This window comes from Hemiscyllium ocellatum, chromosome 4, assembly GCF_020745735.1.
Source record: "Hemiscyllium ocellatum isolate sHemOce1 chromosome 4, sHemOce1.pat.X.cur, whole genome shotgun sequence".
Taxonomy (NCBI): Eukaryota; Metazoa; Chordata; class Chondrichthyes; order Orectolobiformes; family Hemiscylliidae; genus Hemiscyllium; species Hemiscyllium ocellatum.
Window position 1 is genome coordinate 3,501,689 of NC_083404.1, and position 27,148 is coordinate 3,528,836.

A 27,148-nucleotide genomic window follows, 5' to 3' on the forward strand; every position below is an offset into this window, starting at 1 on the left:
CTTCCTGAACTCAGAACTGAGTAAAATACAAAGTTTAATTTATATTGCTGTAGTATTTGGATATTAAGGAATATTCAATTACATTTGCGTTACTAAAAAAAAGACTCTGGTAATATTATAGAGTGTGTGATAGGCTATGGGTGAACTGAGATGCTCTTTCCCCTCGGTGTAGCCAATCCAATTCCTTTGAATCGTTTGTAAAGCAGCATCAGTCTAACAGAATAAGATGCTGCAGAATGCGATATATTTAAAAATCACAATACATGTTTTTGTTGAAATAAAATATATTTTCCGTGCTTTTTCTGTACCCAACATAATGCTTCTTAGATAGTTTGCTAAGAGCTATCACTGAGAATGTAAATAACATTTGTTCCCGGTTGCAATCCCCATCTCTCTGCAGGGACCTGACCGTACTCGGGATTGCTTTGAGACAGAAGTATTTCAGTTACATGGTGAACTTAGCCTTTGATGCTTTGCTCCTTCAAAGTAAAATCTGTCATTTGCACAGAGTGTAATAAATTTGAAGATAAAAGCATATGGTCATTTTATTTAGATGTATTACAGCTGTCACAAGCCATCTGCTTTTTGGCACTTTGTACAGATGTATCAGCTGTCTACTGAATGAGTGTGCCTTTCCACTTTGGCATTTGTTCATTTTTGTCACACTAAAAACAGTTCAACATTGGCATGTGCAGTCAGGAGCACCTTGTGAGAGGGTACTTTTAGGCTCTTCCTACAAAATTAATATCGGCAATTCTGAATTCAAGAGGATTCATTTTTATAATTTTATAAGCAACATTGATGGTCAGAAACTTGCTCTATAATGACTTACACAATTTGGGAATTTTAATTTTTTATTTGAACTGAGTGCTGCTGATCCAGTTGGGGGAATGACTTTGAAGGAGTTACTGAGCACAGTGTGGGTGAGCTCAGTATAGGCACCGATACATCTGTTAATTCAGAATGCTTCAGTGATCATGTCGTATTAACTTGGTGAGCTAATCAATCTTGTTCTCACTGTCAGGCTTAGTAACTTCTCAAAGGCAGCTCCCCCATTGAGGGCATTAACACTCACATTATCAAAAAGAAATTAAGAAGTAGACCAAAATAAATTCCAAATTAATATCTCCACGTAACAGTACCCTTTTAATAATCAATTCCTATCACTTGTTATCAAAAAGGAAATGCGGATTTCAACTACATCGATGTACCATGCAAATACACTTTACCCAATGCAAGGGGAGGTACTAATCATCTTTATGTAACTTGTCATTATCAGCGATTAAAAATAAACAATTCTGATTGTACAGAGAAATACAAACACTGAAGGTCAGTTACATAACTGTGACAATCTATGCCTTACATAAATTAATCAGATTGTGTTCACATTGAATACGGCAGACAGCTACCCTAATCCAGCCATTTTCCCAATAAAAGGATTCTTCAGTTGCTTCAGGTGAATTATTTTGAAATTATTCCAAGTCACAACTGGAGAACTCCTACACGGGATGTTTCTCTGTAGATTTTATTCAGCTTTGACCTTAGTATTTAACTTTTGGGAGAGGTCACAGGTCAAATATGATCACTCAATTATAAAGAATGTCCCCTTAAAAATATTTCAGGAGACCTTCTGATTTATTTAAATGCTTTGGTTTTGGAAAAACACATTCCCCTCAGTCTGGAAACTCTGCTGCACCAGGAATTTCAGGAAAAGTAGAAATCAATGGAACCTGTTGCACTTCGTGACATCACACAATTTCTTCATGTTTGCTCAACCCCCAACCTGCTTTCTCTCGTTTATGTCGGAGATACAGCGTTAGATTGGGGAAAGACTTCTTCGTTGCTGAGGTGTCAGCTCTGGGTGCCACACATCCACGATAAAGATGAGCCTGGAGCTGCTCGCATCCTGCCAAACCTCATGCTCAAAGGAATCATCGAAGATGATCACCTTGCCCTCCTTCCATTCTCTGCAGACAGACAGCAACAGTGCATTTTCACATTTGGTGAAAATCAAAACTAAGTTTAGAGACATTTAACATTTCTTTCTACAGAAGAGAATTTAGATGAGAAATTTATAGGTTCCCGAAATAAAACGCAAGTACAAGATGGAAGCCTTTGATGATTGAGTAATATAGTCAGAGTCATAGATACATACAGCATGGCAACAGACCCTTTGATCCAACCAGTCCATGCCGACTATAATCCCAACTAAACGTCCTGCTCCTGGCTCGTATCCCTGGAAACATTTCTCATTCATGTACTTATTCAAATGTCTTTTAAACATTCTAACTGTAGCCACATCCACCACTTCCTCAAAGTTCAGTCCACACACAAACCACACTGTGTCTTTTTAAAGTCTTTCTCCTCTCACCTTAAAAATATGCCACACTCTATGGAAGAGATACCTGCCACTCACCCTATCCATGCCTCTCATAATTTTATAAACCTCTATAAGGTCACCCCTCAACCTCCGACACTCCAGTTAAAAGTCCCAGCCTATACAGCCTCTCCTCATAACTCAAACTCTCCATTCGTACCAGATCCTGGTAAATCCTTCCTGAACCCTCTCCAGCTTAATAATATCCTTCCTACAGCAGGGACACCAGAATTAGACACAGTACTCCAGAACAGGCCTCACTAATATATAATCTCAAAAAGGATGATTACTTGAATGGTAAAATGTTCCAGCATGCTGCAATGCAGAGGGACCTGGGTGTCCTTGTGCAGGAATCACAGAAGGTTGGTCTGCAGGTACAACAGCTAATTAGGAAGGCAAATGGAATTTTGTCCTTCATAGCTAAAGGAATTGAGTTTAAAAGCAGGGAGGTTATGTTGCAGCTGTATAAGGTGCTGGTGATATCTGTAATTTGACTACAGTCAGGAACGGGTAAAGTGGTTTCTTAAGATCTAGATGTTCAACAATTTGGAATAGATGGAATGGAATGTCAGCAAACTCCCTATCAGCTTTTAAATTACACCTTTACAACTATAACTCCAGAAGGGGTGACCGGTAGTTCAACTGTATCCAACCAAGACGTTCATTGACGTATGGTGACATTACGACACAGCAGAATAAACAGGGTGGGGTGGGGGGTGGCAGGAACTGGAAGGGGAGCTCGGTCTGCAGGAAGTCAGGGACTGTCTCTCCGTGAGGCACAGCATAGGAGGGCTCACTGCCTTGAACTCTCAGGGTAGTTCACACAGCTGGAAGTAGGAACAGGTCTTTAGTTGGCACAACTGGCCCCTAGGCAGGTCATTCTCCATCTTATGCAAAATATCCACAGCATTGGCAGCTGCAATAAGATAACGGGCACTTCAGCTCTCTCTCCCTCACCTCCTCCCTCATTCCTAGCTACAACACCCTCTCTATAAGATGTCACAGCATTTGAACATAACTTTTTTCTTTGAATTAAGACTAATCAAATTACATTTCAATCAAGGCAATCAGATGTTATTTCCAGTTAACAAATAGTAGGTTTGTACAGTTGTATAAACCCTGGAATTCTCCCAAAAGCTGGCTGTAATGTTGGAAGTAACCCAGGCATTGCGGTGCTAGATTGGGAGAATTCAGTGAAATATTCAAATTACTCAAAAACTTTTATTTTTAAAAACAGTTGGAAGAAACTGATTTTACTTGGAGATTGAGAAAAACATTTTTAAAAAGTGTTTCTGTGATTTTAACCTGTTGATTATAAATATGTTCAAAAAAATCAAGTCACATCCTACCTGGTCTCATTGGCACAACGGATTGCGCAGCCTTGTTTAGGAATGACCAGGCCAAGATGCATTCTTAGGCGACAGTTTGTGGGTCCAGTGTGAGGCCAGACATGAGTCCCTGGGTGCATAACTGAATACTTAATCTAAAACAAAATGTACAACAGTAAATTAAAATTATTTTCTCACACTCTCAATCTAATGTTAACAGACAATACGCCAACATGTTAATAATCTGACTGCTGTTGACACATGTACCGAGATACAGTGAGAAGTGCTGCTTTGTGTGTTATGCAGGCAGATCAGACCGAAGCGCATCAGGGCAACAGAACAGAGAGAGAGAGTGCACGAGAGCGAGATCAAAATTGACATTTGAGAGATCTGTTCAAAAGTCTGATAACAACGGGCAAGAAGTTTTTCTTGAATCTATTCATACATGTTTTCAAACTTCTATATCTTCTGCCCAATGGAAGAGGGTGGGAAGAGAGTACAGCCAGGGTGGGAGGGGTCTTTGATGATGTTGGTTGCTTTCCTAGTGCAGCAGGAAGTATAGATGGAGTCAGTGCATGGAAGGCTGGTTTGTGGGATGGTCTCTTCCTATAAAAATTGGTAAGAATCCTTGTGGACATGTCACGTTTCCTTGGTCTTTTGAGGAAGTAGAGACATTGTTATGGTTTCTTGACTGTTACATTGAGGTGGGTGGACCAGGACAGATTATTGATGATCACTTCCAGAGATGTCTTGACCATCGCTCTTGACCATCTCCACCTCAGCCCCATTGATCCAGACAGGGACATGTCCTCAACGCGGAGTCTTGAAGTCAATGACCAGTTCCTTTGTTTTGCTGACATTGATGGAGAGATTGTTGTCTTTACATCTTGCCATCAACTACAAATCTGTTTTTCTGTACTCAGTCCTACCATTGTTTGAGATCTAACTTACAATGATGATAATATCAGCAAATTTGTGAATGGAGTTAGAGCTGAATTTGGGCACACAGCCATGAGTGTATAAGGTGTACAGTAAGGGGCTGAGTACGCAGCCTTGCGTTGAGGATTATTGTGGAGAAGGTGTGGTTACCTATCCTTACTGATTGCAGTCTGCAGGTCAGCAAGTTGAGAATCCAGTTATAGACGGTGGGGGAGGGGGAACCTGGATCTTGGTAATGGTGTTGAAGATGGAACTGCAGTCAATAAGTAGGTACTGGCAAATCCTTTGCCAAAATTTTATTTATATTACTTGCAAATAACACACACACACACACACACTATGTGAATTGTAGCAGTTCAAGACGACAGCTTATCCCCACTTTATCAAGGGCAGCTATGGATGGGCAATAAATACTGGGCCCAGCCAGTGACACCAGTGTCCCTCCAAGTGAGTACGAAAGCAAATATACTGATAAACAAAAACACTTCAACTACAGACAATTTGCTGAAATCAACCATAGGGTGACTAACTACTGCAATTTTGCTCTTTTTGAAAATTAACTGGGTTCAAACAGATTGGCAAGACTTGAAAAGCATAGGCAATATAGATTTAGTTTTTTTTTAAAACAAGGAAGCTCTCTGAAGTGATCTTTACAGTTTGAGTGGGTGATCATTCAGATAAAATAATTCATTAATGAACAACCAACACAGATTTAAGAAAAGAAAGTCATATTAAAACAACTTGATGGATTTTTCTCAATGAGATATTTCCGTAGTGGATAGGAAATTGCAGTTGAAAATGGGAGCAACTAATAATGCGGATAAATTCAGCTCTAACTCCATTCACAAATTTGCTGATGACATCACCATTGTAAGTCACAGAAGAGGAGGTGAGGAGGCATTGCTCGGAATTGAGCCTTTGTCTAAATGAAGAAACTGAGGCTGGCAAAAACTGCTATCTTAGGCAGAAAAGAACGTCTGAGTGAGTATACAGGATAGTAATCTGGGACCTTCAGCAGTTTGTACCCTGTGCAGTTTGATAGCTTGATGAGCGTTGAAGTAGATTTGACACATTGAGGCTCCTGCACCCAAAGCACTGAAATGTTAATTTGTCTGGACACATCACAACTTACTCTTGTCGACATAACACAGACAGCAACTCTACTCCACTTGCAGCTTTCCAGCTCTTTCTCAATTCTTGGTTCTCTGAGCTACATATCTGGAACTTGCCTTTTAGTGGCCAGTTATTTTTTGATATACATCAACCTGTCCCCTTGGCGCAGCATCTTGTGGTGAGACTGAACCTGGACCTTCTGGCTTAGAGGTAGTGACACTACCACTGCACCATAATAGCCAATAGCCAGTTACAAACAAATAGAGAGTGCTGAATCAAGTAACTATTACTGATAGTTGGCATTGTATCAGTGGTTTGGTAAGAGCTTAATTAGAAATATCACTAAGTTTCTAATGATTTTAAACTAAGAAGGACAAACAGTCATCTTGCAGCCAATTCAGAATGATTAGATCTTTTAGTTAACTGGGCCAATACGCAACTGTTTCAGTTCAATGGAGAGATTTTATAAAATAATCGAGTCACGGTGAAAAGATGGTGCAAACCAGGAAAAGGAGAGAGCAATACAATTATGTTCAAGTTCCAGAACTTTGAGAGGACCAACAAATATTTAGGTTTTCAATAAAACTTTTGGGCTTATTTTGGGGGCAAGTCGAAACTTCACGTTAGTCTAGTTGTAATTTTGAAGGTAACTTTACAAGAGAAATGCAGGAGAAAGTTATTCAGAATATTGAAAGATTGGAATACCAGTGAAAAGGGAGCAAATTAGGCAGGGAGGGGGAAATCAGACAGAACCTTCATAGCTAAAGAGTTACAGAAGTTTTGGAATAAATCATGAAGAAAGATTATTGAAGTAGCCATTAAAAACTGGAATGAGGGAACGGAGTAGGATTTGGTTAATCCCCCAAAAAAGGCAGGGTCTTGTTTAGAGAGTGACCTTCGAGTGTACCTAAAAATGCTCATGCTCTTTGGCCCTCACTAATATATTTGCTGGTGAAGAAAAAGAACATTACAAAAGAAGAAATGTATGTGTCTAGTGGGGTAAAGGTTCCATTATGAAGTCTTTTTACACAACACCTATTCTCAATAACCTCTCTGGGATAAAACGTCCTTGTTCAAAATTCTTTAAAATTGAGCTGACCTAGACATGTTATTGATTCATTTGCTTTTCAAATAAGCCACTAAGTGCATCTTATTGATTTGCAGGCAAAGTATGAAATGGGAGTGGGTAAGGCAGGGTTAAAGGTCAAAAGCATTCTTCAAACCCTCAAGCCACTTAAGAGATAACACATATACTGCTTATTAATGATAAATGCTCAACACATGAATCTGAAGATCCTCTCCCATAGCTGACTTCTGTTTTTATTCTTTCCAACCTACCAAATCTTAGATACGTTGATCAGCAAACACAGCAAACAATGCTTTAATTAGTCCTGTGCAGCTGTTCTGTACACTACCCTGGGTAGGGCAATCTATTAGCAAAGTAATGTTCAAGAAAAGCCTCTTTTTTTTATATAAAGTTGGACTATCTGACTTTCACTGACCAATCAGGCCTACAAATAAAATAGGACTCAGACAAAAGAGATGCTCTGCTATTCAGCTTTGGAAAACAAACTGGTCTAAAGCAGCTGGCTCCTCAAGCTGACATACAGAGCTGCTGTTTTCAACTCACTGCACCCAGTGATTCCTGTGCTTAGACCCAGGGCAGTGACAGACACACAGTTCCTTTCCATGTGAATGGACACAGGCCAGCAGCTGACACAGTGGGAGGGAGCAGAGAGGCAGGGACACTGGGCGGGGAGAGACAGACACATACACACAGGGCGCTGGAACAGGGAGGGTGGACACAGACAGTAACGTGGCATCAGGGGTCACAGACACACACAGGGGGTACTGCGGGGTGGGGGTGGGGTGACACACTGACAGGGGTGTGGAGGGGGGAGAAGGCAGATAGACAGGCAGTGTTGGTTGTGAGAGGGGTGGGGGGAGACAGACAGACTCTTGAGGGATCAAAGCTTGGCCAGTGGGGATGTGGGGTTTTGGGGACAGACTGGGAGGGGTGGACAGCAAGGTGGAGCGAACCGAGGGGGAGGAGGCACAGATCAAGGGGGGGGAGCAGGGTGAGGGAGGGGGGCAGAGATGACAGATTTCTAACACCTGCACCATTCTGCTTTTAGATTTGTGTCAATAACACTGCTGGCTCTTCCCTCTGGAGGGGAACATTCTATTCCAGTTGCCTCTTCCCACTAATAGGTGTGGCTAAGATGATCAAACAGGTTTGTTCAGAGCAACGTTGGAGTTTTAATACTAATTAAAACGGAATTCATTTTAAAAACAGGTTCCAAAATGCGTGTCACCAAACGGTTTAAAACAAGCACCTGCAGCCATGGGCAAACTGTTACAATTCAAAGCTCCCATTTGTAAATTTGAATTGAGCATTAGCTAAATGAAAGAACCGTCCATCTAAATAGTGGCTTTCATTAATGCAGGAGTGCGTTAAAGTGAATAGAGAACCCTTCTGAAGGCTATTTCCTGTTGTAAGATTGGAAAATGTGCAGGCCATTTATGAACAGGAAGGTCCCAAAAACACCAAGAAAAAGGTATGACTCAGATAATCTGAATGCTCATGACTGTAGCTAAGCCCTTCCTTCAAAAGGACCATGGATTCTCACATCCACTGATAAGTTTTAAACACAATGGTGTTCAGAAGGCTCTCTAGGAGAGTTCCAGTGTTTGAGTCAGCTGCAGTGCCCCAGATCCAGGTTTAAACCCACCTCAGTATTTGCTGACCTTGGAAGGAGCATTCAAGATGCAGGTCAGAGGTTGATCTTCAGCCTGCTATTGCTTCCAACACTTCTCTCCTACTCTCCCAAGGGGAATAAAAACCTGAATGATGCAAAATACCAAATGGTTTCCAAATCTTTGGCCACTTACTTACAATGGACCAACCAATCTCAAAGGGAAGAAATATTAAATAGAATTGATCATCTGAACTGGTTCTAACAAACTGATCTCCCCAAAAGCTCCCTCTGCTCACAAACAGGCAGAAAGGCAAGAGATGGGAATGATACATATTGATGCAGAAGAGTATAGAAGGGGAAGGTGAACTAAATAAATTGCTAAGTAATTCTAGATAAGGAGATCAAAGATAGACTGCAAAATCAATAAAGTAACAAAAGTGGTTTTATGCCAAGGGAATGAAACCATTTGACATTGTGCAACTTCCCTTCTGAGAATATAGCAGAATATCCTGTAGTGCCATCAGTGGCCATCACTCTCTGATGACCAGCGCCCCTCTGAGGTAGGACTTCCTTCCGAGTCAAGAGAAGACGTTCCCCCTCGTTAGTTATCACTCTGCAGCCCACTAGACAACTGCAGTGCTCTCACACGTGGGCAAGATGCATTCCCTGCTGATTCTATTGCTGAGAAACTGGAAACCCTGGCCCCATACCTCTCACATGCACTAACCACTCCCGGGTCCCGAGATGCAGTCTGAACCAGGAACCGTAAACTGATTGCTGAATTCCAAGTAAAACCTTGAACAAAAAGCAAACTGAGGAAGAAGATGGAATTGAGAGGTGGGAAGAAGATAAAAAGTAAAATATTTTAAAAATATTTCAGACGATGATTTTAAAAAGGAGGAATGGTGGAGCAGCACAGTAGCCCAGTGGTTAGCACTGTGGCCTCACAGCGTCAGGGACCCGGGTTCAACTCCCACCTCGGATGACTGTCCGTGTGGAGTTTGCACATTCTCCCCGTGTCTGCGTGGGTTTCCTCCGGGTGCTCTGGTTTCCTCCCACAGTCCAAAGATGTGCAGGTCAGGTGAATTGGTCATGCTAAATTGCTCGTTGTGTTCAGGGACATGTAGGTTAGGTGCATTAGTTGGGGTAAACATAGAGTAACGGGGAACGGGTTTGGGTGGGATACTCTTCGGAGGGTCAGTGTGGACTTGTTGGGCCGAAGGGCCTGTTGCCACACTGCAGGAATTCTATCAGAACATGTCAATTCTTTTAGAGATTCAAATTGTTAGATGTAAATTTTCAATACCAGAGAGGTTGCTTGACAACATCACATTATTAAAGCTTTACTTACATCTGTAATGGCCAGACGACTCAAAACATTCTTAAGCAGGCAGTGCCAGACCATAACTTTGCAATTTGTTTCAGTAAATGTACAGTGAAAATTACCCGGAGTAAGATAGCTAGGTTGATTACTCGACTTTAAAACAGACAAAAGTTTATTCACAAAGTTACACAATGAAACACAAAGAACAGAATAAAGAACCCCTACAGAACTCAGCCAATCCAACTAGACTTAAGTATGCTGTTACAAATATACACAACAGTCCCAATAAGCCAACTCCCTTTAAAAACCAGTATAAATGGAACACGTGGGTTACAGTAACCTGTGGTGGTGGTGGTGGGGGAGGGGGGAAAAAGAGAGGAAGTCAGAGAGAGATATCAATAAATATAGGGTTGTGGAATAGATCTGCGGAGGGTCGGTGTGGGCTTGTTGGGCCGAAGCTGAAAATGTGTTGCTGGTTAAAGCACAGCAGGTTAGGCAGCATCCAAGGAACAGGAAATTCGACGTTTCGGGCCAGAGCCCTTCATCTGGCCCGAAACATCGAATTTCCTGTTCCTTGGATGCTGCCTAACCTGCTGTGCTTTAACCAGCAACACATTTTCAGTTCTGATCTCCAGCATCTGCAGACCTCACTTTTTACTTGTTGGGCCGAAGGGTCTGTTTCCATAATAATGGGAATCTAATCATCTATTTATATGCAAACAAAAGGCCTCGCAAAATCCTTTTCATCTCTGTACCAACCCAGACTGATCAGAGCCCAGCCTGGCTTATTGCCTGTTTGAGACATATCAAGGACAGAGTCTCCTTGAGCTAAGGAACAGCTTTTAGAAAAAAAAAGGGACTAGCTTTGTGATACATTTGATTAGACAAGTTTGAATTTCTTTTTTGGCATGCTTAATGAATAACTTATGGATAATTACTGCAAATTCAGATCCTTCATGTGTTAATACCGAATCTCTTGGTGAGGTAATAGTGTAATAAAGTCTGTGAAGGAGAGAGAGCTTGCACAGCAACATCCTGAGTTCCATCTTTAACTACATTTGTGAAAAAAAAAAGTTGCTGCCAGAATAACAAGTGCTCACGTTCTCATTTTCATTTCTAGCACAGAATCTAAGCCATTATTTATGACTTTCCTGTTCAGAAGTGCATTAAAGACAAATCAGAATTGTCAATAGTAGATTGCTGATGTTATAGCAATTGATTGGAAAATTATCACACATCTTAGAAATTGTTCTCAATTATTCTCAACTAAATGTGTCAGAAATAATCAGTGGCTAATGAAGGTGAGGAGGAATGAGATTTGGTTGGAGTCAGAACACTAAGTTTTTTTTAAACTGTTTAACCTGTCAAGTTTTAATAACTAGTACTACACTGAGGACTCTAAATGCTAGACCCATCCCTAATGCATCACAGTATATCTCAATCTCTAATCTTATTAAAACTGGAGCATCTCATGTGCTTCTGAAGGTTATGTCATGGAGAAATGGACAGGTTCTCTCTCTCTCTCATGCTTGCAAGCAAATGCCATGACTCGAGATGTCAAGCTAATCACAGATGCCACAAGTGACAAGGCTCAATCAGGAACTCAATGAATTGTTTCAAAACACATTTTAATTGGTGTGAAAGTATGATGCATTGTGAGCTTTATTTAATGGTGATGACTTGTGTGCTGAGAATTTTTTTTTAAAACAAAAAAAATCTATTTTTGAATCAAACTTGAATTTATTTTTATTCCAAATTGCTCAATAATACATGCTATATCTTTGTTCAAAATTCACTGGTCACATTTCATAAATTCTGTAATAGAAATCTATAGAATATTTTAGGCACGGTGGCTCAGCAGTTAGTACTGCTGCCTCTCAACACCAGGGACCTGGGTTTGATTCCAACCTCAGGCAACTGTGTGGAGTTTGCAAGTTCTGTGTCTGCGTGGGGTTCTGCTGGATGCTCTGGTTTCCTCCCACAATACAAAGATGCGTAGGTTAGGTGGACTGGCCATGCAAAATAACCCACATTGTTCAGCGATTTATCGGCTAGGTGCATTAGTCATGAGAAATGCAGGGTTAAGCGGCTAGTGTAGGGGAATGAGTGTGGGTTGGATGCTCTTCAGATGGTTGTGTGGACCTGTTAAACTACATAACCTGTTTCCACACTATTGGGATTCCATATTAAAACAAGCCACTTAACACTGAATTGACACATTATGCGCCAATAAAGGATGAGGATATATTGAACGCACCTGCCCACGCTTGCAGCCGGTTGATTCAGGAAACTTTTCAAACAAGGCACATGTTTTCGGGACTTGTTTACAGGACTTTTCACTTCTGCGACCTAGGAGGGGACAAAGAAAAATGAATACATGGCAGCAGCTGCATTAGCATAATTTCAGGTTGTTATAATTAAGATTAATTCATGACCAGCCACATCACAAAACTTACCTCAAATTCAACCACCACTGATGTACTGACTCACATCTAATTAGTACACGTACAATATCTCTCACGGGTGGACAACATACCAACAAGCTTTTAATTCTCAGAGCTTTTCAGTTATTTCACTCAGATTTGAAAATATTTAAGGGTGGGGTTAGAGAGAGTAAATTAATTTAGAATTAAGTCAGGAGTCATATGACACCATGTTATTTTAGGATTAAACCAGATAAATTCACACTAATACGATACCCAAAACAACAACAACCTGTCTGTCCACTGTCCCTAACACTCCAAAATGATTCCCGATTTGTTCAGATGGATGCTGTCATGTATCCTGAACACGCTGATCAATAAAGGATGTTTAGCATGAGTTGGTGAATTTTCTAGTTTTGTGTCCCTTTGCCAATTCCTCTTCCATTTGTAAGACTCCCATGTCTAATTCACTCATCCAACCCACACTAAGTGGGGGGGGGGGCTTTCTCCAAACATAAAATTTTACTCCATCAATAATCCAGGCTGTGTGTGTCATAGGGTCAATGACAGCCATCTACACTAGCTCGTCTTCCTGCATGTCGGAGTCCAATTCTATCCACCAAGGACTGCAATTGAGTGCTCAGTAACTGTGCATTCAGGTGCTCTGATGCACATATCCACTGAAAGTGACATCTGCCTTGACAGGATCTGCTCCTCTTGCGTATAAAGCTGGTTTCTTTCACCCTCTAACCTCCTAAAAATCTACATTTAAAGAAATAAAGATTTTAGAATTCATCAAGATAAATTTTAACTTCACATTTTATTTTAGCTATAAAACATACCATTAACCCCTATTGTGGTAATGCACAGTAAGGAAACAAGGTGTTGGTATAGACCGGGAGAAAATGCACCTCAGCTCAATCATGTCTTCACCCAGATACCTTCACCCAGAAGTACTCCAGATACGGAAATCAAAACCAGCTAAGAGCTTTTTAAGAACAGATTAATCATAAAGGTGACACCTGAGGGAAGGTGGAAGCTGTGGGATTACAGATTGTTTACAATTGTAATACAATCTTGGTAATAAAGATGAACAAAGTGATCTGTTGATTCAGAAAAAGATGATCTATTGACTTAAAAATACAAGGAAACGATTAAACATTTATGAAACAGAGTTAAGAGTTAGCAACCAAATGCACAGCAGCTGATGAAAGTAGGATGGAATAACATCTGGTTTGATTTATCGGAGGTCAGAACACCAAGTTTGTTAGTTTTTGTTTTATGCCTGCCAAGTAGTAATAACTGGGTTAGAGTGAGCACTGACTGCTAGGCTCAACCTTTATGCATCACATTTCAAATCTCTGGGTCCTTCCGAACCATGACTGCAGGTTGTATCAGTGAAGAAATGAACTGCTCAGAAACCACGGCAAACACATTGAAGGTCAGCCAGAAGTGGGATAATTGTTAAGCCAGTGTGGATAAACGCGTGTAAATCATCAAAGGACAGTAAAATAACTGAGCAACTAGTAGTTCTACAACAGAGTTTGCATTGGTACAACATAAAAATATAATAATCAAATGGAGACAAGTACCAAGTGAAATCACTTCCCTCTATTCGATATCATCTCCCTTCTCCCCACCCTGAATACTGAAGGACCCACACGAAGAACTACACTGAACAATGAACAAAAATAATCAGCTAAACTGTCTTGAATAATTCTCCCATTTATTATTGGTACTTTTTTTATTTAACAATTCCAAGTTAGGAAGATTGATTCAGATACCAATACCTCTTCACTGTTAAAATACATTAAGAGACTGGAGTCAGAGAGAATTATAACAACTACATAATAGACAAAATTTAATGTAAGCCAGCAGAAAATATCAACCACAAGTTGATTGATCGATCATGGGTACTCCCTTCAAATAGCATTGAAAATAGCTAGCAATTAATTTGAAGGTGGTCAACAAATCATTGCAGAGTGAATAGTCAACATGTCTAACTGTATGGGAGCAGTCAACAAAGCTAACAGAATGTTGAGTTACACAGACGGAAGAACAGAATTTCAGTCACAGGATGTCATATGATAAGGAACTTTGGTCATGACATGAAGCTGAGAACTTAGCCCATTATTTCATTACCTCCTGCAGCAATTTCACGTTCCAGTCCTCAGCACATCAGATTTTTCTGTTACAACAGCTTGCAACAAAGTGCAATCCCCTATCAGTAAATGTTGCAGCACAATAACTTGACAGTCCCTGACAAAGCTCACAAATGACTATGGTCAATGGCAGTGGTGACAAAGACCCACTGGTGTTGAGCAACTGAGCAGAACAATGATAGATAAAGAAGAGGTGCTACAAAGGCTGGTAGCACTCCAAGGTGAGATGTCACCAGACCTGGAAGGGATGCACCTTAGATTGCAGAGAGGGGTGAGGGAACAAATCGCGAAGCCATTGATAGGAATTTTCCAGGCCTCTCTTGTAACATAGGATAAACTTTGGAGAAACTGGAGGATTGCAAATATAACCCAGGCTACTACAGAGCTGTCAGCTTGACATCAATAGTGAGAAAACTGATGGAGACCATAATATGGGATAATGTAAATATACACTAACAGAAAAAACCTAAATACTGAACAATCAACATGGCTTTGTTAAGGGCAGGTCATGACTGACAAATGTAATTGAGTACTTTGGTGAGGTGACACAGGCAGTGGATGAGGGTAGTGCTGTGAATGTTGTATATTCAGACTTGCAGAAAGCATGTGAAACAGTTCCACATGGCAGGTTGACTATCAAATCAGAAATCAGTAACCAAGGGTCACAATTTCACGATTGTCAGCTAGAGGGCACAAAGCAAGATCAACATTAGTCTTGAAATCAGAGCGCTCCATTCGGCAGTCTGATAACAGCAGGGAAGATGCTGCTCCTGTTCCTGCTGGTGCGTATGGTCAAGCTTCTGTATCCTCTCCCTGATGGAAGAGGTTGCAGGAAAAATCAGTACTAGGGTGGGAGGGGTCTTTGATGTTGGCAGCCTTTCTACTGCATCGAGAAATGTAAATGGAGTCCATGGATGGGAAGTTGGCTTCCTTGATGGTCTGGGCTGTGCACACAACTTTCTGTAGGTTCTTATGGTCCAGGGCAGAGCAGATGCAGTACCAGGTCATTATGTACCTGGACAGTATGCTCTCAATGGTGCATCTGTAGGGGTTGGTGAGGATCCTTATGGACATGCTGAATTTGCTGAGCTGCCTGAAGAAGAGGCGTTGTTGTGCCTTCCTGACCACAGGAGGTCCAGACCAGATTACAGGTTATTGTCACTCCAAGGAACCTGACGCTCCCCACCCTCTCAACCTCAGCTCCGCTGATGTAGATAGGGCAATGTCCTCCTCCTTCCTTCCTGAAGTCAACTATCTGTTCTTTTATTTTGCCGACATTGAGAGAGAGAGGTTATCGTCAACGAACCACGGCACCAAGACCTCTATCTCCTGCCTGTTTTCTGAGTAATCACTGCTCGATATCCAGCCTACTGTGGTGGTGACATCAGCAAACTTGCAGATTGCGTCTGTACGGAATTTGGCAACACAAAGGAACGTCTTTACTGAGAGCATGGTTAAGATTTGGAATGCGCTGCCTGGGAGAGTGGTGGAGATGGATCCTACACTAGGTTTGAAAAGACAGCTGGAAATATATTTGAAGTGATGAATTAACAGAGTCAGGATGGGAGAATGGGATGAGCTGGGTAGCTCATTTCGGAGCCATACAGACACAATAGGTCAAAGGCCCTCCTTTTGCACTGCAGCATTGTAGGATTTTATGTATCAGATTGCATTAACATCTCAGAAACTGTACCTTCAGCATCAGGTTAATGCTTCAAGGGTGTGAAGAGAGGAAGCTTTTAGATTGAACTGAAAACATTCCACTTTTACTGTAATGTACATGAAAGTTTATCCAGATATTTACCCACAGTTCATAAAAAAAGCAAACTAATAATGGACTTAACAACACGTGCTGAGGGATTAACAAAATGAAAAGCAAGTTTATCTTGAATTTGATTTATTCAAAACTGCATGCGATTTAAGAAAGCAATAGTTTATCACGTTTCCTCTTTATCTGGTTACTTGTCAGAAAAAAAAGTTTAATTTTACATATTATTCATGTGCAATAGGTTGCAATAAGAAAGGGGTGCATCGTGGTAATGTCACTGGATTGGTAGTCTAGAGGCCAATGATGTCCACACCATGAAAAAATTAAAAAAAAACAGTAATGTCACTCATCTCTGATAGTGATATCCTCATAATGAGATATTACCTTGCTGCCAAAGTGTAAACTGGCTCCAGTCACCTTTTTCCCTCAGGTTTTCATCTTCTGGCAAGAAAAATCCCCTTTCGTTATCCATAACAGCCAGACCCTCATCACGAATCAACTTCCAATTCCTCTCAAGAGTCTATAAAGAAAGAAAAGCTATTGAAATTTAGACATCAGATTTTGTAGCCCTCAACAGAACAACTAGCCCTCCACAGCCAAGGGTAAATATCAGAAATATTTCTTCCTCAACAGCAATATTACAATTCAAGAAAGCAGTTACTCAAGTCTAAGCAGTGTCAGAAAGATCTATTATGTGCAATGTACAGCAACAACATGAAACCAATAAAATGACGATGGCAATAAAAAAAGAATGAAACAAATTAACTGTGCAAATAACTTAGCCAACAGATGAGCAACGGGAAATTTTGAAGCACGAGATGTAGTGAGCATAAAATAAATATATTTCTACAAGGTGGAAAAGAAGGCACATGAAACCACAAGAATTGGTGAATAAATAAGGTTAAAATTAAATTGAAACTTACAGAGAGATACTTTTGAGAAGGTGCTGAGGTATCTATGAGGCATTACTTCATTTTGTAAGAGTAAGGGTAGAAATACAAACATCGGAAAGGTCACTTGAAAGCGTAGTTTAGAGGCCCATCTACAATAGTTCCAGTATAGAGTGGAGTGCAATACAAGACATAACAGAGCATGTAAGAAAGGTAACCCTATAACCTATATGTAGATCAGGTGAAGCAGATTGGCAAATGGAGCTCAAAACTGGGTTCTTCAGAGCGCACCCAGAATAATTTCTTAAAGTAATATGTTCTAGATACAATCAAAGAGTTGGGTAATAATAGTCCGGTTAAAATATTCTACTTATGTGAAAATGCAGTGATAAAGCAGTAGCTGTGACCTCAATCTGAAGGATGCCTTGTGGTATGCAGAGTCATAGAGATGTACAGCATGGAAACAGACCCTTCAGCCCAACCCGTCCATGCTGACCCAGATATCCCAACCCAATCTAGTCCCACCTGCCAGCATCCGGCCCATATCCCTCCAAACCCTTCCTATTCATATACCCATCCAAATGCCTCTTAAATGTTGCAATTGTACCAGCCTCCACCACATCCTCTGGCAGCTCATTCCATACACGTACCACCCTCTGGGTGAAAAAGTTGCCCCTTAGGTTCCTTTTATATCTGTCCCCTCTCACCCTAAACCTATGCCCTCTAGTTCTGGGCGACTCTAAAATTTAATAGACAGTCAATAATTATTGAAGAATTCTTCTAATTCTGCTTCTGAGTGTGTCAGAGTACCCCAGTAATCAAAATCAATACAGAAGATAATGTTACTATATGACAGCTTCATCCAATACATGAAGAGAAAGTGAGGACTGCAGATGCTGGGATCAGAGTCAGAAAGTGTGGTGCTGGAAAAGCACAGCAGGCCAGGCAGCATCCAAGAAGCAGGAGCATTGACATTTTGAGCACTGTCCTCCCTGTCTATCTTCCTTCCCACCTATCCCCTCCACCCTCCTCTCCGATCTATCATCTTCATCCCCACCACCTATTGCATTCCTAGCTACCTTTCCCACAGCCCTATCTCCCTCCCATTTACCTCTCAGCCTCCTTGGGCTCCCCCTCCCTCCACAATCCTGATGAAGAGCTTATGCTCAAAACGTTGACTCGCCTGCTCCTTGGATGCTGCCTGACTGGCTGTGCTTTTCCAGCACCACACTTTTTGACTCATCCAATGCACGAATTAGTGAGAATGAAACAGTTGCCCCTAAAATCTGAATAAACCCAAAAAATGAAATGGAGAAAATATAAAGAGAATCTTTGAAAGAGAATAAAAATTGTACTATAAATGGAACAACAGTAAACAAGGTGAATAAACATACAGAACTAAACAATCAAATATATCACTTCCTTGAAGTTTGAATGCAGGTGGATAATGCCATTAAGATAGACATGGTATGATAGATTTTATGCACAGGGATACACAAATCAACAGTAAAGCAATCGTAATACATTTTCTAAGAAATTGAACACACCAATTCCAGAATGCAGTTTAAGATCACAGAACAGAGAGCACATTTTCATCAGGATAATGGGAGCATTAGGCACAACAGTGTGTCTAGACACGCAAAATAATGACTTTATCTACAATGTAGCATAGAAAAAGGGGGATGCCAGCAATATTTAAAAATCATGAATGAGGTTTTACATTTTGGAATGAACTGTAATATTTGAAAAATGGAAAAAAAGCTTTTTAAACATGACTCCCAAAAGACACCTTACTTCTCATGAGTTCAATAACTTGCAGTCAGGCAACTTATCTGAGAGATGATCATTATCATCATCTGAAATTCAGTAAGCCTCAGAAAACACAAACACATCTTCTCTGGGTGTGAAAAATTATAGCTTCTGTGACAAGAGCAAGGAGAGTGGTTGGCCTTCGTTTTGGATCGATTTTTAATTAGAAGGAGAGAGCAATTATTTTCCATTTAAATTACATCGTCTGGCTGGGTGCAGCGACATCAGAAAACCCTGCAGAGATAGTTCCATGTTATAACTCTCAGCTGAACTAATTACAAACAGCATGTGAGAGCTGTGTTAACTCCAAGGCAGTGGGAGTTACAGGAGATGATATCTGGAAATTTTCCTTATACTGGAAAGAAATCCAGGCAGTTTTCATGTGTCGTCTGCAGAAATGGTAAGGTCCATTTCCTTGTTGTCCTAAGTTTCTCGGTGACTGAATCTATAAACACAAACTGACTATTCAACCTCAGAAGGCGTCACAGCTGCTGAACACAAATTCAACCAACTTTCATTAGGATGTTGAATAAAAACCGAAAGAGCAGCAGATACTGTCAATCAGAAACAAAAGCAGAAGTTGCTGGAATAGCACCTGTTTGGCAGCATCTGTGGAGATAAATCAGAGTTAACATATCAGGTCGAGAGAGCCTTCCTCAGACCGTTCTGAGAAAGGGTCATTCGATTTGAAATATTGACTCTGAAGTCACTGCCTAATAGGGTGGGAGAGACAGAGAAACCTACAAGACATTTAAAAAGTATTTAAATGAGCACGGGAAATGTCATAGCACTCAAGGCCACAGGTCAGGTGCTCAAAAAAGATTAGACTAGATGAACCAAATAAACATTTTCACCTACCTTTAAACTAAAAACCTACCTGTCAGGCCAAACTTACCGTCACCCTGTCTAATAACTTCAACTTTGGCTCAGCACTAAGTTGTTTCATTATTCTTCCAGGTGACACACACTAACATTTTCCTATTTGAAAGGCACTAAACAAATGCAAACTTTGTTTGTTGTGAGTGAGTGATTATTCTGAACACACATACCTTCACCAGTTCAGTATAGCCTGTTGTTAGTGAGTGAACACACATACCTTCACCAGTTCAGTATAGCCTGTTTCTTTTGTTGTCCACCAAGGCTGAGCTTTCAGACCATTCACGTTGTAGAGTGAGCGCTGCCACACTGAAGCAAAATGTCCCTTTTTATGTCCCAGTTCATACCATGTGTACGCCTGGAGATCAAATAAACCAGTGAAACCATATCATTCATCAGAACCAGAGACTGTCAGCAGGTCTACCATTCTACTAGACAACTAGCCCCTTCGCTGATGACTGCACTGTTTTACAGTAAAAATATAATGCTACCAAAATATTCTGAACAGTCAAAACTACATTTTAAAATCCTTTTGTGTCACTAATTACAGATTGGTTAATTTCTCTCTGCACATAATCTATTCACAAGTTGACCATAAATTTTTTCGGTCAACAGCAAAAAAATTATCAGTTTTGTTTTGATGAAGTAAACAAGATTAAACTCTCACCTGGAGCTCACTTATTAAGTTGCACTTCTACTGCTGATGCAGAACAAATATTGAAATTGGCTTGGAGAGAGAATTTGGATTTTAACTGATTGAAAAATCCTAAATATTACTTTGTAGCACTGTACTTTTTAATATCAAAGGACAAGCCATTAAAAGTATGGAAGGGAAGGGGTGGGAGGGGAGAGAGAGAGAGGGGGGGGGGGGGGGGAGAGAGAGAGAGGGGGAGAGAGAGAGAGAGAAAAATAACAGCAAAAGAAATATGTTGACATATTTCAAAAGATAATACAGGAAAGTAATAGTAAAATAAAATTTAGAATATATATTCTAAATTTTAACTGGAAGGTTAACCCTCTGACTCTGAGTTGGCTAGTTTTTACTAAAAGCCTCTTTCATGATGTAGTATTTCCATGAACTATTTCCATTTATCTTAGTATAACAACACAGCATTGTGGAAGAAATACATTTATGATCTTAATCAAGGCTTTTTGCAAACCAAATTCTATTGACCCACGTTTATAAAGTAAGAATGTGCAGCCATACTCACCTCTTTATTGCCCACTCGCTGCATTGCATCTCCTAAGTGGAAGTAAAAACGACCATCATCAGTCCCTGGCTCCCCGGATAATAAACCTTCCTGCAGAAATTGGATGTTGCAAAAATCTTTACGTCACAAAGCCAACACACAGCAGATACATTCCTCATTACTCACTCGGACAGATACACCTGACTTTGTGTCTATCTTGTTTTTTCTATTTCATTGCAAACCGTTCCCTGAATTAACCATCTTCAGCACAATGAGAGCAAATAGCAATCTTGCAAAAACACATTTAGAATGCTGTCCCAAAACTCAGCAAGGACATGGAAATTAAATCTGGCTCAACTTGAAATGCAGCAGCACCACATGATGGAAGGATAGGTTTCCTGCATTTCTCAGCCTTTTTCTGAAAGAATAATCTTACAGTTAACTATAACACACAGCATTTCCTTGTATCCTCTGAACTTCCATTTGTGCGATCAGCTTTACATTTCGATGGAGATCAAGCCCCCTCCTATTTGAATAAGACTGAAAATGAAATGTCTTTCCTTACCTCTTAGAACACAGTAATATAAGCAATGAACAACACCAAGCAGATTAGAACAGTCTGCAACATTCTGCTAATACATAATGTATTCTTGTGAAAAGGCTAATAGATTCTGTGTGGTTCAACAAATATTTATCACAAACACCAACGATAGCTGTAAGGCTTTGGGTTATTGCGAATATAGCATCTGAAGTAGCTTTAAGCAGATCAAAAAATTGATCGAATGTAATATTGAACTGGGCAATGTAATACAAATTTGGATTTGGCATTAATTGTTGAATTAGCGTTGCTTTTACTTTCAGAACGATCACGGCCACTTTAACCAGCTTTATTGCTCATTCCAGGAATATACCTTGCATTTCATTAACCGGTTTAGGTTCTGATGTTTAAATATGGTGCAACAATCAGCTCAGCATTAGTTAACCTAACTAGTGCAGTGCTTACCTTTAGATATGGAATGCTTTCAGCTATCTGATTCCTAGCTTTCAGGATGAATCCATAATGAACTTTAGCAAAGCCATCATTTGGAGCCAGGGCCAGAACCTGTAACAACACATCACATTATCCCCAGTTTCACTGCTTTTTGAAATCTTCCTGGGGCCTTTACTGAACTGTTTAATCAAACTGAGCTGCCCTTCAAACAGAACAGTTCTTGATGATTTTCTTTACTTTAATATAATTAATCTGTATCAAATTAACCTTTCTAAGTTAGGTGTGCTAACCTAGCTGAGTGGAGAGCAGGAGCTGAGAGTCTCAGCAATGGGAGAGATCATTGAAGAGGGAAGTCATTAGGGAATATAATGAGAGCGCACAGCGCCACACAAGACTCTCTCTGTTTTACTGTCACTGTCATGTGGGTCCTCTTACTCAATGCTCATTATCATTGAAATTAGTGAAAAACTAGAGGGCATAGGTTTAGGGTGAGAGGGGGGAAAATTTAAAAGGAACCCAAGGGATAACTTTCTCACACAGAAAGTGGTGCGTGCATGGAATGATCTGCCAGCAGAAGTAGTGGAGGCTGGTACAATGACAACTTTTAAATGGCATCTGCATGGGTATATGAATAGGAAGGGTTTAAGAGCGATATGGGCCGAATGCTGGCAAATGGGACAAGATTAATTTAGGATATCCACTTAGCATGGACGAATTGGACTGAAGGGTCTGTTTCTGTGCTGTATATCTCTATGACTAGTGGGGATCGAGAGAATAACTTTCTCCATGCAAGTCAAACTTACTGAATGCATTTTTTGTTACTCAGATTTGTAAAAGTTGACAGTTGAGAGATAGTGAACTCATCTTGTTATACTTGGTCAATAGCTAAACTGTGGAAGAAACAATTATTTGGTAAATTTAATTTTGATGGGATATTAAAAATTCATCTCATTTTTTTCATGGAAATAGAATGCATTGAATGCAAATCCAAAACGGACAAGGCGATGCGAAGTCAGTGAGGATGGAACAGTGATATTAACCGTTGCACTGCTGAATGTGGATGTTGAAACTATGAAAAAAAAGCAGTTTCCATTAAAGCAGAAGCTGTGGATGCAGAATACCATAGGTTAACTCCAGTTCTAGATTGACCTTTGTATTCAGGGACACCATGCAATTCTGCTCCTGACCTGTGAGAATACAGGGTCAATGAGAACCAAGAGGCAGCATGGTTATGATCCCGATGAGAACCATGGCAATGGAATTTTTGACAACAAACAGCTGAAAATTTGTTGTTTATGAGACTGGTTTGGCACTGTTTGATTGGCAGTCTAGACAGAGGCCACCTTTGTTTCTAAGCAACACTATCTGGAAGAATTTGAGAGAATGGAAATGGACCCAATTTCTTTTCTCTCCAGAGTCTGGCTTGCGCGCTCACTCTGTGACTCCATTCATTCTAAGTTTTCTGGCTTTGTGCCCAACACTGGGTTATTTCAGAGCATTATCTACTGAAGACGTATCTGGTAAATATTGTTTGAGAAAGGGAGACAGCCAGGTTTCTTCATAATCTTGTTCAATGCCTAGAATGCAGGAAACTAATATTATTTACATTATTTACTCATAAAAACTGAATACAATTTGCCAAATACTTCTGATGTATGCAACAGCCTTGAGTTATACATAATTTTAATTTAGTGTCTCTACATTTAATGACGTGCTCTTTCTCCACAAAGCATAGACAAAGTGAATCCTTATTCAGCAGAGCAGACTGATTATATGCATCGTTGAAAATGGTGACTGTGTTATTTGTTGCATACCATGGTCTGATTTGTAACTGACAATTAGATTTCTATAACCTGGATTTTTCTGTCCAAACATTAGGTCAAAGTGCAATCACTGGACATTAAAAATGGTGGTTGGGACTAGGTGCCTCACAACAAGTTATGTCATAAGAGCCTGTGGTGTTGGAGGTAGTACACTGGCGTGGATAGAAAATTGGCTGATGAGTGAGTGGGAATAAAGTATTCTTTTCCAGGTTGGTAACCTGTAACCAGTGGGTTCCACCAGGATCAGTGCTGGGACCGCAGCCATTTACAATATGTATTAATGATTTAGAGGAAGCAAGTTAATGTACTAGAGCCAAATTTCCATCTGACACAAAATAGGCAAAGAGGTAGGTTGCAAGACAGATACAGTTTATCATCTTGCAAGGCAGAACAAAAGAGAAGTTTTATTTTCATGAGGAAAAATCGCAGAATGCTTTAACACAAAGGGACTTGGGTGAACTAGTGCATGAAACACAGAAAGCTAGCACACAAACAGGGACAGCACGTCATCAAGGCGGCTAATGGAATGTTGGCTCTTATTTCTAGGGGGTTGGAGTATAAGAGTAGAGAAGTCACACTGCAACTGTATAAGGTGCTGGGGAGACCACATCTGCAGTAATTTAAGGAATGGCTCCTCCCCAGAACATCCTGACACCAAAACCAGCCATGTAAGAATCTTATTTATTGACTACATTTCAACCTTCAACACTATTATCCCCTCGAGACTGATTATTAAACCTAGTGGTCTCTGACTAAGCCCCACTCTCTGCAACTGGACCCTCAGTTTCCTGACCCACAGGCCACAATCAGTGAAGATTGGGGACAATATTTCATCCTCACTAATACTCAACACTGGAGTACCCCAGGACTGCGTACTCAGCCCCCTACTGTACTCACTGTATACCCATCGCCAAATACCAGACTAATGCAATTTGCAAGTTCACTGATGACACCACCATTGTGGGTCGAATCTCAAATGGGACAAAACAGAGATAGAAGACCTGAAAAATGGCACACTGAGAGTAATCTAGCTCTCAATGCCGGCAAAACCAAGGAACTTTCAGCAGGATGTTACTCATGCCCCCCCCTACACATTAACAGCACAGAGGTGGAATGAGTGGAGAGTGTCAAGCTCCTGGGAAAGTGATCGTCCACAACAAGCTTTCTTGGACTTTTCACGTGGGCGCATTGTTTACAAAGGCCCAACATCTCCTCTTCTTCAGGCAGCTGAGGAAATTTGGCATGACAGCAAATACCCTCGCCAACTTTTAGAGGTGTGCCATCAAGAATATTGTCTGGATGTATCACTACCTGGTATGGCAACTGTACCCTTCAAGATCAGAGATAGTTACAGAGAGTGGTGAATTCGGCTCAGACAATCACAAAGGCCAACCTCCCATCTACAGAATCCATCTACCAGGCCCGCTGTCAAGGAAAGGCCGCCAGCATTCTCAAAGATCCATCCCACCCTGGTAATGTTTTTCTCCAAGCTCTACCATCGGGGAGAAGGTACAGAAGCCTGAACACATGCACCAGCCGGTTTCACAACAGTTTCTACCCAACTGTTGTTAGAATACTGAATGGACTCACAAACATTCGCCTGTACCTGTGTTTTTGTTTTTGCCGCCGTTTACCTATGCTACTTAACTCTGTGATCTGCCTGTATTGCTCGCAAGACAAAGCTTTTCACTGTGTCTCGGTACACGTGACAATAAATTCAATTCAAATTCAAATATTATTTCATTGGAAGCAGCTAAAAGAAGGCTCACTCGGATGATTCTTGTTATGGAGTGACTGTCTTATGAACAAAAGCTGAACAGGTTGGGATTCTACTCATTGAACTTTTGAAGAGTAAGGTGATCTCATTGAAGCATAGACGATTCTTGAGGCTTGACAGGATAAATGCTGACAACATGTTTCCCGTCATGGGAGAGTCAAGGACCAAGCAGCATAGTCTGAAATAAAGGGGCACCGACTCAAGACAGATGAGGAAAAATTTCAACTCTCCGGCCTCTGAACTCAGGGACACTGCAGGCGCTGGTCCCTGGGCAGCTCATCGTTTCTCCAAGTACAGGGTAGTTATTTCTTGCACTTATTTCTGATTGGCTGTAGAAAAGGCTTATGACAGGAAACACAGCTCCTTACAAAATCTCCCATTTATACTTGTGCATCATAAAATCTGGCTTCAAATTAAACAATTCAAATATAAACTAAAATCTCGGTTTATGTTTTTTTGCCCTGGTTTATGACCCCTCTCGCTTAAAATATGTAATTATTCATTATAGCAACCCTCTGAATGAGCTATAAATTCATCAGGCAAGTAGACATCAGTCAGACGGTGTGAAACGCTTTGTACGGCAATAGTTTGGGCACCACACTGTTCACAGATACGTGAGCTTGATTCTTTTTGTTAGATTTTAGCTCTTAAGGTGGGGGACGGTGGAATGGCCTTTATGAGACTATTCAAGTCATGTTTGTTTATTTTATCTGATATTCAAGCTTTTTCAAGACTGGCAAATGTTATTATAGAGCTTGGATGTGGTTTATCGCGAATATTAGAGAGGTGTAGGGTGCTGCAGGGGTCAGTGAAACTGTACAGTTCTGTGAATGACACTTAGATTGGATACTTTGGTGGGGGGAGATGTGTTGAGGAGGTTAAGGAGTAGAAGGGGAAATTGGAGTGGAAGGTGAGTACTGCTTGATTGTTGAGGGGGGCCTCATCTCCAGACTACGACAACGTCTCAAATAATGGAAATTGGCTTTTTAACTCTGCAACCTTGGCATTAGCTCATCCGACAGCTGATCCAATTTCTCTGGATGAACATGTCAACAAGCAGCAATCCACAACATTGCAGCAATCTTGTGACTCAAAGATGGAAATCCAGTTCAGTGTGTCTGAATAACATTCTTATGTCTATCAACATTAAATTCAATACTGAATTTAAATGGCAATAAAGAAGATAAATAACATTTGAACAACATGAAAAACCACGATTGGATTGACACTGAACTGCTCTTTAAATTTTCTTTCATCTTCTTAATAGTTATTAACATTTCTGTGCATCTACAGAGGGATGAGGGGACTTTAGGAATTATGGTATTTGCACTGCTCACTGTTCCCTTCCTGAAGATGCTGACCTCAAGCTAGCACAGAGTACCATGTATTTTCAACTTTGTACGTAAGGTTTTGTACCCGAGTACCTCTGTAGCAAAGATGGGGCTGGGAATGGTGATATTGTACACTTTCCACTTACTCATGTACTTGAAGACACACGACAATAAAATAGAATTCTAATTCTAACCCTCTTGTTTGTTGTCCAAATGATCAAATGCCTTTATGCTTGAGCTACTCAATGAATTCTAGCACAATGATCAGTTGAACTTGATTCCACATTCCCCCACCATCCATATGCAGCAAAAGTGACTGAGAAGCGAT

At 40.6% G+C, this 27,148-nt stretch overlaps 1 protein-coding gene across 11 annotated transcripts in view; it reads right to left on the reverse strand.

Moving 5' to 3' along the window:
* Nucleotides 1-519: 519 nt before the first annotated feature.
* Nucleotides 520-27,148, reverse strand: part of unm_hu7910 (un-named hu7910) — a 214,075-nt gene continuing 187,446 nt past the window's right edge. For 10 of the 11 annotated variants that reach the window (XM_060822659.1, XM_060822653.1, XM_060822658.1 and 7 more), the window contains 7 exons: nucleotides 21,902-22,000; nucleotides 20,920-21,009; nucleotides 19,929-20,066; nucleotides 16,518-16,653; nucleotides 12,038-12,129; nucleotides 3,727-3,860; nucleotides 520-1,967 (listed from right to left, as the gene is read on the reverse strand). In XM_060822659.1, the coding sequence (XP_060678642.1) occupies nucleotides 1,817-1,967; nucleotides 3,727-3,860; nucleotides 12,038-12,129; nucleotides 16,518-16,653; nucleotides 19,929-20,066; nucleotides 20,920-21,009; nucleotides 21,902-22,000 (840 nt within the window). In that variant the 3' untranslated portion in view covers nucleotides 520-1,816. Of the gene's footprint in view, nucleotides 1,968-3,726; nucleotides 3,861-12,037; nucleotides 12,130-16,517; nucleotides 16,654-19,881; nucleotides 20,067-20,919; nucleotides 21,010-21,901; nucleotides 22,001-27,148 lie in introns of those variants that run through there. The other variant, XM_060822664.1, reaches the window with a different exon arrangement.